Source organism: Otolemur garnettii, unplaced genomic scaffold, assembly GCF_000181295.1.
Source record: "Otolemur garnettii isolate 467f Iridium unplaced genomic scaffold, OtoGar3 scaffold00119, whole genome shotgun sequence".
Lineage (NCBI taxonomy): Eukaryota > Metazoa > Chordata > Mammalia > Primates > Galagidae > Otolemur > Otolemur garnettii.
Window position 1 is genome coordinate 1,007,003 of NW_003852514.1, and position 13,508 is coordinate 1,020,510.

At 44.4% G+C, this 13,508-nt stretch overlaps 1 protein-coding gene across 1 annotated transcript in view; it reads left to right on the forward strand.

Annotated features, from left to right (window-relative positions):
• Positions 1 to 13,508, forward strand: part of POU6F2 (POU class 6 homeobox 2) — a 478,769-nt gene that overhangs the window by 447,939 nt on the left and 17,322 nt on the right. The window contains 1 exon segment of the mRNA XM_023517730.1: positions 3,124 to 3,330. Coding sequence (XP_023373498.1) covers positions 3,124 to 3,330 — 207 coding nt within the window.

Genomic DNA, 13,508 nt, shown 5'->3' on the forward strand with positions numbered 1-13,508 from the left:
TGCTCTGCCCAAATCCTCAGCATTTTAGGCAAGTGTGAATTTGTCTGAACGGCTTGACAGGAGCCATAGCCTAGTCGCCTTGTTTGCTCAGCAACATTTCCTTCAGTTTGGCTGAAATATATGTAGATGCAAACACTTCTCTTGACAATCAAAAGACCTTTACTATAAAATACAAATTCCACGACTAACCTGGATCACTTCCCACGAGTACAGAGTCTCGGGCCTTTGCCACCTCTGCTCCTCTGGCTTCCTTGTTGTGATCTCTGTGCAGTCAAAGCCCATGCAGGAGTTCTGATTAGATCTATGGATGTGTTCAAAGGAATCATAGCCAGACTAAGCAAAATAAGCACTTCAGAGAATTTTTAGATGACACGGAGTGTGATCAGCTCTATCTTTCAATGAATGGGAATAAATTAAAACCAGTGTATTGTGATACATTGGAGAATATGACAAAATTCCCCATCATGCACTGCCAAGTTCTGAACACACTGTTGGTGGCCCCAATGCACCTGAAAAGGGAATAAAATTGAGAAATGCACAACTTCACAGAAGGCCCCCTGATTTTGCAGCCCCTACTGCTCCCACCCCAGCCCCTCACCTTGTAAGCAAACACTCTTTTTAAAGCTCCTACAATCAGGACATTACAGATTCCTCTGGCTCTGACACAGCTGTTGTCCCATCCTTGATAAGTGGTGCCTGGGCCTAGGAAAGAAGAGCGGAGAGGCTGAGGAGGAACGTGAGTGGTGGTGCCGTGTTTTAGTAATGTCACGCAGTGTTGGGAAGTGAGGCTGTACTTGGGGGAGAAGCCGGAGACTCATTTGCAGTCACCTCCCCTCTCCTTCCCATCCAGGGAGCAGGCAGACGCTCTCATTACTGCAGAGGTGGGGGCAGCCTCATGACACTCTTCCTGGGGCAGAATCCCTCTCTCTGTGTCACAGTGAGTTCTGTCATGTGCTGTGCCTTGCTCCAAAACATTCTCTCCACCCAACTCCAAATACACTGACATCTGCCAAAAATAGAATCCTTCCCCATAAATGCATCCAGCTTTCGGCCCAGGCCAATCCAATGGAGTGGGGCTGCAGAGGCCCAAGACACAGAGGAAGCCAGCATGGGTGGGCCCATGGCCGAGATTTCACTGTGCCTATGTAGGCTGAGGATGGGACAGCTGCTACACAGGCCTCTCTTACTTTGCCTGTGGGTCACAGAATCCAGCCTTTTGAGTCCTGGACTGTTTAATGCAGAGCCGCTCATCAGTACAGTACTTGCACACTGTGCTCTATCGATGTGGACTCCTCTTGTCCTCGCTCACGCCAGTGCAGCAGGTCAGGCTTCACAGGTTTGCTTGGTGAGAAGCAGCCTGCACACCCCCCGAGGGGGCTGCTGACCCCTCTCACCATAATTAGCTGACCTTTATCAGCCTCCATTGACAACTGCCATTGACACTTGATATTCGCACAACTCCTCCATTAGTGCCATCCCACAGGGGCTCTTGTGGTGAAAGCACTAGCCACATAGGGAAGTGGCCTTTCTCCAGCGTGGTCTGCCACTGGAGGGTGTGGTCCTCCATTCCCAGTTACATCTGGAGTCCCAGTCAAAAAAAAAAAACAAAACATTTACTGAGAAACTGTGTTCAAAGTGCTGCTCTGGGTGCATGGGGGTAGAAAGTGATGCCATTTATAAACCTGGCCTACAGGTAGCCTTTCGTCCAGTGGGAAATGGCAAACCAGATGCAGCGTGTTTGCTAGGAGCCAGCACCCTTCAATGGTCTCCATGTGGGCCAAGGGGGAGCCAGGTGGCATGATGGAAAGTGAGCATTTGGGGTCAGCCAGGCCCGAACCCCAGTTCCAGCTCTGGGCCTCACAAACTCTGCCAGGAAGAGGCACAGTAGAGATCCTTGTGCCCCGTTGCTCCTAGTGAGTAAAGGCATGACTAGCTCCTACTTGTTTGAGGTGTTGCAAGAATGAAATGAAAGCACAAGTGCAGAAACACCTGCTGAGAGCTTGTCGTCACTACATCTTGGTGACGCACCCAGGCCAGGTTGCCACAGCTCACAGCTCCGAGACAGCGCCCAAAGGCCACCAGCCTTCACATCCATGGTGTATGGAGGCCAGAAAGCATCTACACAGCAACCCCAGACCCTCCGTAGAGTCCCCGCCATTCAGAAATAGATGCCATATTTTCAGTTTTTGCAGATTACCTCTGTCCCCAACAATGCGTGAATATGGTCCCTGCTTCCAGATTCTGTGCACACCCTCCCCATTTGCTGTTCCTCTTCGCCATCTCTTTCTCCTTCGCATGGTCATTGGGCCCAGCCAGACCCCTCCGGTGGTCAGTATGAGCCATCACTGAAGCCAGAGGCATCGGACGCACAGTAGAACTTCTCCAGCCACCTGCCACAGAAGCCCAGAGCCCCTCATCTTTGGGCCCCCAGTTGGAACTACATCATTTAAGGGGCACCTTTTTGTGGTTTCAGGCCTCAATAGTCATTTTCACCTCTACTTCAAGAGTTTCAAACATTTGTTTATAATATTGCTCCTTTTAAGCGTTTGGAAAGCTTAGGTCCCCTGTGACAAGTGTGACACAGCCAGAGGGTAGCAGAGCTGGGAATAGAAACTGTCTGTCTCCAGAGTCTGGGCTAGACAGAGGCGAGAGGCCCCTGACCCAGAGGGGTATGAGGAAGCTGACTCGTGACCTGTGAGAGGAGCAGGATGTTGGAGATGTGGGTGACAGGAAGGGGGCAGAGGAGAGGAGGCAGGGGGCAGATGGTGCGGGGGCTCCCCAGCTAGACAAGGGCTGGGAGTGTCCATCCTCTCTCCACTTTTGAGAGAAAACAGATGTCAGCACTGCCCTGGCAGAAATTGCATGTTTGCGCTTTAACTGATGCTTGATTTTATTTTTAAATAAGACGTTTTCCCTCCCTCCATATTCAGTCCATGTGTGCTTGTCTCGTCTTTGGATGCTTGTCCTGACACTTTCTCCCACGCCCCCTCCAAATCTGCTTGCGGATTCCGCGTAGGCTCCCTGGCAGCACCCTACAGAGACCTGGGCGCCATGTGGGCTTGGATTGCATGTGCGGACCCGGAAGGGCATCCAGTTCCTCACCTCTGGGCATGTCTCTTGCAGATTATTGGGACCATCCCACTGATGCCTAATCCAGGGCCATCGAGCCAAGCAGCAAGTGCCACTCAGGGCCTTCAAGTGCAGCCAATCACTCCCCAGCTCCTGACAAACGCTCAAGGCCAGATCATCGCCACAGTCATTGGGAACCAGATCCTGCCGGTGATCAACACCCAGGGCATCACGCTGTCGCCCATCAAGCCAGGCCAGCAGGTAACAGCTCCAGCTGGGGACACCATGTATCCATACTTTCCATATTTACAAAGCAGGTAGCTTCATTTCTCGTTATTAGTGAATATGGGCAATAACTACTAAATAGTTCTTTAATCTAAAAATGGGAATATGTTAAATTCTAAATGGATAAAATAAGCTAAAATTCGATAGAGGTGTGTTCTTATTCATCTGTACTCATGACACCTAATTTTCAGATTTTTTTTAAATGTCAAAAAGAAACCAAGACCACTTATACCTTAACTGTCAATGAAAAAAAAAAAAAAGATTAAATACCAAGAGATCCCAAGTTAATGCTACTGAAATTGCTGCCTATAAATGAGGGAAGGAAAAATAAGAAGTTCTTTTTGGTTGAATTTGGTTAAAATCATGATGATCCAGTTCACTTTTTCATTCAAATGTCAACTGAGCATTTCCTGTATGTTGATGCTAAACAGTGGGTGGAACGTAGCACCCAAGAAGAAACACATGGCCCCGCATCTCCTGGAGCTTCTGGTTAATTGATTCCTTCAACAAGCACTTTAAATGCTCAGAAATGCAGATGATAAGAGAGCTGCTTTCTGATTAGAGGAGCTCTTTATGCTATGAGTATACAGACACACAAGCAAAGCTGTCGCGCAGCAAAGCAGAAAATGTCCAGGGACAGGGCAGGTGTGACTGCAGAAATGAAAGTGGTCAGCTCCACACAGAGAGTTTTGAGTTCTCCCAGAGATAATGGCTTGGGAATGGAGCTTAGGACAATGGCTAAGAATTAACCAGGTAAATGAAAAAGCAGTGAGAAGCAGGCACAAAGACAGAGTATTGAGACATAGGAGACAGGTCCCTGGAGCAGAGAAGGAGTGAAGGGCAGTCACGGGAAGACTCTCCAGCCAAGCTAAGAAGGATGGACTTTGTGTGATCTCGAGCACACTGCAGGTTCCCAGAACACACGACAGGTTTCCATCTGCAACGCGAGCCCCAGGCTCCTCGTCTGCAACGTGGGGATAACCAGTACCTACCTCACAGAGTGGATGGGAGGATTAAGTGAGTTATACATATGCCGTGGTTAGGACCGTGGCCAGCACACGGTAAGCACTAACAGTCATGATGATGGTTTCCTCTGCAGCCCTGAGAATCTATAAGAGGTATATTAAAATGGGAATAATGTGCTCAGTTTTTTTTCCCCCAAGAAAACAATTCTGGTAGCCGTGGAAGGTTTGAACTGAAGTGGTGAAACCTCTATGATAAACAAACCATTTAGAAGACCACAGCAAAACACAGACAAGAATTACTGCAAGCACGCGCATGATGGTTGATAAGGTCTGGAATCGTGGCGGAGCTGGGGACAGCAGAGCTAAATCCAGGAGTCATAAGTACACTTGTTGTCGCCAAAAACAAATGAGATGAGAAAGAGAAAGAGGAGGAACACGAGAAGGAAGAAAGACCAGAAAAGGCATGAGAAGAAGGGAAGGAAGACCAAGGAGTCCTCTTGGGAAACACCAGCTTTTTAAGAGATGGAAGAGGGTGAGAGGGAAAGTGGGCAGATGACTAGGAGAGGAACTGAGAGTGTATTGATTTAGTATCCAAGATTTCCGCCCCCAAGTAGGAAGTGGACAAGTGTCAAATGCTGCAGAGATGAAATCAGGTAAAGCCATGGAGAAACATGAATTCCTCTATTTCTTTGTTGCAATGTTTTAAAGTCTGCATCGTGCTTATTTGAAATACATTGTAACAGGGAGCCTGTTAACTAGGTGAGTTAAGAAGTGAGAGGTGGGCAAGGCTAGGACCCATATTTAAATTGGGGGTGTGTGCTGACGAAGAAACAGTGAAAGAGAATGACAGAGACCAACAGGGACGATATGACCCAGCATGTGGCTTTATGTGTTGTCGGAAACTGTCTGATGTAAAGCAGTGAACACGGAATTAAAAGACACAGGGAAGGGAAGGATAAAGCACCAATATCATCATTCATCTACAATAATGCAAAAACATCCTTGCAGAGACTTTAGCCATTGCCTCCCTGTGGCTTTTGATCCAACCAGAAAAACAGCCCACTCAGAGGCTGTTCTGGGACAATCCATTTGCTTGTTCAATGAATATTAAAAAATATATGTTTAATAGAAATAGTTGTTGACTACCTGCCATGGGCTGGACACTGTACCGGGAAGCTAGGCTCTGCTGGTGGACAGGACAGATACCACGAGCCCTTTCTTCACAGCAAAGACAGACTACAAGCTCTAGCAAGGGAGATGCACATTTGTCAAGGACTTTGTAAACATGTCCCTAAGATCAGTAAGTCCGGAGAGAGAAGTGAGAGGATGTGTGAGAGTGTTCGGCAAGGGACCTTCATCCAGTGAGGGAGGGAAAACTCAGCCGGCTCTGAATACACGCATTCCCCAGAGATGGAGGCCTCCATCTTCCTGCTAGTCTAAATTTACGTCTCTAGCCCGGGGGAGCCACGGTTCCAAACCACCCTCCTCTTCCTCAGCTTTATCCCAGGCAGGGGGGCAGCCCCTGCCACATTTAATATCATGAAGGACTTTCCCTCCCCACCATCTCTCAGCTATTCGTTTCTTTTACCGTTATATTGACAAGATTCCATTTGATTCTCTACCCACAAACAGCTCCCCAGCTAAGGCAAGGTTCTCTGTATTCCTTTGTAAAGCCTAGTTCTCTCGTTCCCACTACGTTCAGAATTATCCCTACAGGGAAGAATGAGGAGATTAACCTTTTCTTGTTTAATCTGCTAAAAAATTATTTCTGTCAGCAAAGCCAATTGCAAATTGCCAAAAAGGTGATGAATTAGTTAGAAGTCATTAACATTGGATATAAAGTAGCTCTCACTCTCACCTTGAATTTCAAAGGTGAGCGTGGGTGATAGACTGTTGCTGTTACCTAAAATTACAACTGTAGATTTCAGGCAGTTTAGCTCTGATCCAAGGAAAAGGGAAGTGGGAGGCAGGAGCGGTGCTGCTCCTCACCCTGTGCCCACAGCAGACATTAGTCATCGCTGCCACACGCTCTTTCACCAGCCCAGGCACACCTCAGGAGCTTTCTCCCTTAGCCCTGTTGGACCCTGGAGTGCAACCTTGTCACTTACTGCAGGAACATCCGGTCCTCTGCTGGTCTAATGGCCACCGCAATCCTCTTCACTGCAGAACTGGAGATCTGGCAACTGGGAAGAAACAGCCAGGTTCTTGGGGGTATACCTTGCAAATCCAACCAACATGTCACCTGCAACCACCATCCCAAAGAACAAGATTCCCTTCTCCAGTGTGGGTTACGTCACCCTGGGTGTGTAACACAGCTGAGCACAGTGACATGGGAACTGGATGAAATACCCAAGACCCAGCAAGCACCAATTGGCTCATTCCTAACCATCAAGGCACATGCCAATCGTCTATCCTACTCTCAGAAAAATCCAGAAAACAATGGCGTACCAAGTCAGAAGTACCAAGGAAATGGCAGAAATAAAGGAACGACTTATTTCCTGGCATCGGCTCCAGTTGAAACACCTGAGAACATGCAGTAAAGCTAACAAGTCGGGCAAATGGACGGGAGACACTCAGGGCTCAGTCTCAGAAATAAAAGCTATGATTCTGAGGCTAGTGGATCATAAAATTGCCAGAGTCAAAAAGTAAAAAGCTCTGAACTAGAGGTATGAGGATAGCGGTCTTCAATTTTTTCTTTAAATATTACCCTTTACATTGAAGAAATATAATATGGACAACCACTAAAAAATAAAGGATTTCTGTCATACAGGAGAGAAGTTTCTCAATTTATTTTTTCAAGTGATTTATGACAAATGCTTGATCTCACAAAAGCATAGTTCTGACAGTAAAATATGCCATAAATTACAAGAACAGAGAGTTCCCTAACTCAAAAGGAAGCCCACTTTTATGGAGGAAAGTACAGGATTCTCAGACCAGAGGACCTGGACAGATGTGTTTTATCTTAATAAAAGTAATTAAATCTTTAATTTAACCTTTACAGCTGCCTACCAGTAATCAAAAGAGACTGAATTTAAGAATAGACTATCCAACACTCTAGATGATAATTTATCCCAATAATGAATGATTGAGGGGAACCCGTTATCATCTAACACATAAACAGTATTTTTAAAATATACACCACTATCTAATGCCCCTGGATAAAGCTCCCCCAGTATCATGTCAGAGATGCCTGGTGTACAACAAAACAGGAGTCAGAAAAGAACTAAATGGAAAAAAGGGAGAAATAAGAATCTCTGTTCACTTGAAAAAAAAATCACTTAATACAAAAATATTTATTTAGTGGAGCCCAGAAGTAACCTTTTGTTCCCTCCATGAGATTCCGCACCTCACACAGTGAAATCCAGTGAACTCCCAAAGTCAGGCTGGCTCCAGGCCCCCCCTTTTCTTTCTCCTGATTACCCTATGACTGCGACTAGACACAACTGTCATGTATATTTATTCTTCCTGTTACTACATCTTAATAGAAGTTAAGGGGAGTTTTTAGCATTGTTAAGGGGATGAAGATATTTGAAAGGAAAATGGTGCAACTTGTAAAATCAAAGCATTGACATTTTTCAGAGATTAAATACCAGAGCTATAACACTTGGAGACTACCATTCATGAAGGCACTCAGTTATTCTTCAATAAGCTGCTAGTCTTGGCGCTAACAGACAGCCAGTGAGAGGCAGCTTCTTCAAATTAGCTCTCCTAAAATGCCACATGATCATCAAAAGCCATCTTTTTTTCAAGTAAATACAAAAACATACTTGTTTACCAATTTTTAAAAATCAGTTTTTCCTTCCAGTTCTGAATCATTCTCATTTTTTCGTTAGATCCACCCAGAATGAGATAAATGAGGCGTGAGGCCTTCCCACCCACAAGGGATCTCAAATAGCACAAGAGTTTTCCTAGATGGATAAAATGCATATGGGCCGCCCCAATACAAAGCAGCCCTTTGACCTTCCAGCCTCTCATCCCCTGTTTCACTTCTCACTCCCTGCCAGCCTCATCCTACATGATTCCTGCTCTCTCTACACCGGGGTCCCTGGCCTGGAATGCCTCTTCCCACCTTCCCTAACTGGCAAAGTCCTGTTCATCCAGCCATTGGAATCTAGATGCACTGTCTCCTCTGTCCCCAATCACACCTCTCTGAATGTTCTCTGAGCATTTCCCCCTCAGCTCTGCTTTTCCCAGCACTGCACTGATTTGTGTCAAACTGTATTGTCATTAAGAGTCTACACTTGAAAGGCAGGGACAGAGGGATTTAGCCCGGTCCACACCTGTGGCAGGTGTTCAGTCGATGGTGTTTTTTAATCGCTGCAGCATTGTGCTATTCCCTGCCTATGGCACCCGCACCCTCGACGCCTGTCTAATTCTGTGTCTTCTGTCGTTGCCAGTATGTACCAAATCTGTGCCTGCCGGGGGCTTGGAGCCCCTTTCCCACACAGTGCTACCTTCTCTATTTACCTCCTTTCTGAAGGCAGCCATGCCTTCTTCTCCAGGGACTCTCCCACCTCATTATCTCAACGCAGTCAAACCCCGGTTTCTGCTCTGCGCTGAATCTCACTCCCCTTCGTCATTTTTCCCTGCTGAGCTCTTGTTGCACGTTCCAAGCTTATTTTCTGAGTGTCTTGGCCTTCCCTGCCTGCGTTTGGGCGTCTCCACTAAACCCTTCTCTCATTCTCACTCTCCTTACTTCTTCACATCCTCACACTGCCTGTAAGAGGGATGCTGCTGTCCTCTTTTGAGGCCAACAGCATTCCTGCCATTCTCATGCAGCTAGGGGTGCACGTTCTAGAGCCTCATATTTGGGGCTCTTCTTCCCACTCAGCGTGAAGAGATGTTTCAGAGTCAGGGAATAGAGCAGAAAGGAAAACCCAGCACAGTTTTTAGAGGACATTGCTTTTCACACTTTCCACACACACAGCCAAAATCTCTCCTGTATCCTCAAAATTTTTCCAGGTTGATTAGCCTGATGTCAATCCTAAATCTTCTAGCAAATTTAATACATACACTCTCGTCCCATCCACAGCAGAAAGAACTCCTCACTGAGACTCAGGCTCTTATGATACCTGGGCTCTGCCACTTTCTTTACCCTTTTTCCAAGAGAAGGTCCTTCCAAAATGAGGTGATCTCCCAACCCCCAGTAGCAGCATAAGCTGTGAATTCATTAGACATGCAAATTATTTTTTTTTTTTTGAGACAGAATCTCACTATGTTGCCCTCAGTAGAGTGCGATGGTGTCACAGCTCACAGCAACCTCAAACTCTTTGGGCTCAAGCAATCCTCTTGCCCAGCCAAGTAGCTGGGACTACAGGTACCAGCCCCAGTGCCCTGCTATTTTTTTTTTTTTAGAGACAGGGGATCTTGCTCTTGCTCAAGCTGATCTCTAGCTTATGAGCTCAAACAAGCTACTTGCCTTGGCCTCCCAAAGTGCTAGGATTACACCCAGCCTTATGGACATGCAAATTCTTGAGGCCCATTCCGGAACTACTAAGTCAGAAATTGTGGGGGTGGGGTTCAGGGGTATGTGTTTTTACAGCCATCCAGGTAATTCTGATGATCGCTAAATCTTGAAAAACACTGATTTAATTTCCTCCTCCAACTTTCTTAAAGTGCACATTACTCAGAAAACTTTCTGCCAGTGCAGGGAGGGAGGAAGAGTCATGATGTTCCTCCAGAATGTTCTGGCTCCTGCACGGCCACTTAGGATTCTATTCACTGCCTCCATTGCACCACATGGAGAGTGTAGCCTGTGGTTCACTGTGGCGCCCTGGCATATTTGCAAAGGGCGAGACCTCCTCCACTTTGCCTTTGCAGATTTGGAAAGGTTTTTCTTCTTTAAACGAATTTCTCTATACTTAATCCTATTTAAATTTTACTGTTGTATGCATTCACTTTTCCAGTCTATCTAGTACATTCTGCATTTTATGCCATTTTCCAAGACACTTGCTTCCTCCATTTATTTTTCTATCAATCATGGATTTAATTAGAAGATGCTTTATTCCAGAAACTAGAACTTTATTAAGGCTATAGTGCATTACCCATGGGAGATACATGGGAGCAGCAGCACGGAAAATCAGGAAAGCCTCTGCGGTGTGCTGTTATTCCAATCTATTTTTGGTGAATATATTAAACAGCCTGGCAGTGCCAAGCAACAGAAGCAAACCAACAAAGCCAGCCTGTGAGCGTCAGCAGGAGGCATAAGGCCCTCAGACTCTGCATCTTGCCTCCCTATTTGTCGTTCCATGTGTGGGATGGACATGGGCTCCTCCTTCTCTGGATAACCTGCTGCCCCAGGTGAACAGGGATTGTCCCTTCTCTCATTTTCTGGGGACTCTCCATACTCTCAGTCTATTTACACCTGGCTCACAGCTGGAAAGGGGGCCAAAAAAAGTGATTACGTGAACTTGGATGGGGATAAACATGAGCTCCTTTAGACAGTCTTAGATAGAAAATAAGATCATGCAAATAGGATGCAACACGAAAAAGAGGATGTTTGAGGGTCTACAGATACCAGGATTAATTACAGCAAGCAAAGGGCAATCCGTAAGCAATTCCATGTCAGGTGTGTCTCCAGACCACACTAAAGCCATCATCATATTTGGGGGTAATCCTCTAGCCACCTGAGAGTATCATGTTTTTGTAAAAGTATGACATTGTAAATACTTTGGGACCTCCAGACAATAATTACTAAACCAGAAAAATATTAAAGATGTTATATTATGAAGAAAACACAAAAGAGATGCGTTCAAATTGACAGAACATGATGATCACTCTAGGGCAGATCAGCTCAAAAGCACAGCTCACCACAGTCTCTCGGCTTGAACCCGTCTTCTTCCCAGCTAGGCCTCCCTGCTGTTTCCCTGACTTGTAAGAGCAGATCTCCAATGATTGAACAGAGGCAGCATGGGGCACAGGGAAGGGGCGCTGGCCGGTCAGACTTACATGGATTCAAAGCTTACTTAGTTGTGCAATATATCATCTTGTCTTTTTAACCTTTTGTTTTCTCTTCTGTAATGATAACACCAATACCTACCAAAGGAGGCTACTGCCAGTATTAAAAACAAAACACATAAAATTACATAGAAAACATCCAATAGATGGGATCATATATTTGGCCTTTCAAGATTAAGGCGATGTGAAACACATAAAACATTTGCCTTTATAGAAGTTTCTCTCTGGGAAGAAAAAGAGAGAAGCTTTTCCTTCACACATCTAGTTTTTTCCTGGACCCCCTGCATTTTCTCTTAGTAAGTTATTCCAATTTCTGTGGACAGTTATGTTTTAGGATTCATACATCAATTTCTTTTGCCAACAACTGTGCACTGCAAACCCGTATAATTTTTGCACTTACGTCAGCATCTGAAAAACAACATAATTAAGCCAAGCACAAAATATTTCCCTAATTTAAAGTAAATTAAATTTGTGTATTAAACCTCAGAGCAGTTCTTATGCGGTAGCTTAAATCTCTGCTTTGTCTTTTTGTATTTGATGAGTATGTTTTTAAGCACAAAATTATGAAAGGTTAATATACCGAACTCATAAAATTAAGAACCTTAATGACATAGTGCTATATTTCATAGTTTATCTAAAAGAACTATGGGTGATGAGACCTGAAAACTTGAGGGATGGAAGGAAAGAGAAGAGGCACCTCTGACATTCTTTTTTCCAAAGAAAGAGGTTAGGATGCAGAGGTTAATCTCTAGGATGATTTTGCTATGTACAGTAGGCTCCAAGTCCAGAATTAACAGATACATGTGTACACTGACAAGTGGAATAAGATATATAGGCTCCATCAGGATGTTACTGCTTATCTAATTTTCTTAATTCTTGACAAGTAAAAACTTTTTAAAATTCTAAAAAAAATTATTGGTTTTTCTGCACTGTCTGGTTAAACTCTGATGGTAAGCAGAACCTCAATGTCAAAAGAAAAAAAAAAGACTCTTTACTTTGGAAGAAAAATATCTTTCTGAGATTCTTAGAAATCTTAAGTTCCTTTTGCCTCTCTCCTTTTTACCATGTAGAAACGATAAAAGTTCTTAAAAGAAAAAAAATTTCTTAAAAGAGCTATTTTATTGTCCTTTCAAATTTCTCCTCCTGCATAGCTTAATGCATGAACCCCAGCCTGCGTTAGTGTCTCCTAAGTGAGACTGCAGCCTGGTAATTTTCTCTTTACTGAGTTGTGTCTGAGGAAGAAATATTTAAATTGATTATTGTCTTACTCCGTTACTTGATGGTTCTTTACCACACCCAGGGCCAATAAAATATTGATAGAATGGTAAAACCAAAGGCTATCTCATGATTCAGTAACTCAAAACTGTAAAAAGCTTTTGACAAGTATCAGTATTTAGAAGGACAACTCAATAGGTTAGAGGGGGTAGATTGACTTGCAAACATCCATCACAATTTATTAAGCAAATTAAAAATAGATTTAATCTTTCATATGTGTCCCCACAGTAAAAAATTTACTGAATTCAATCGTTGATTATATGCTCATCAGCTTAGCTAATTACCTTAGGCAGATGCCAGATGCATATTAATTGGGGGGGTCCTGTCTACCTTATAACTATCCTTGGTTCACGATCTAGCCTCCACTTAGCACAGCTGAGTAACTCTACAGGTGTGTACTTGAATTGTAACTGCAAGCAATTCTGTAGAAGGGACCAAATGTAATCCTGGGAAGACCCCTGAATTCTAATAACTTCTCATAATCGTGCCAGATATAACTGTTGCATAGGAATAACCTGTGGATATGTGGCTCCTGAAACTATTAATACTACAGGAGAGCAGAAGGAGAAACAGCTCCTTACGCACATTTCCAAATTAGCCCCTCTCCCAACAATTGTTTGAAAGTAAAATGTTAAATTGATGGTTAAAAACACTCAAAGACTGAAAATCCCCTAGTACTCTCGGAGGCCTAGGCAAGTGGATTGCTTGAGCTCAGGAGTTTGAGACCAGCCTGAACAAGAGCGAGACCCCTATCTGATTGGTGGGATCACTTCTGTGGTTTATCTTACAAGGGTACAAGTGATTGTTTCTAAAAGTAGAATATAAACGTCTTAACAGAATAACTAAGAAAATGACCTGAAGGCTATGTTAACCAGTCTGATGAAAATATTTCAAATTGTATATGAAAACACCACACTGTACCCCATGATTGCATTAATGTACACAGCTATGATTTAA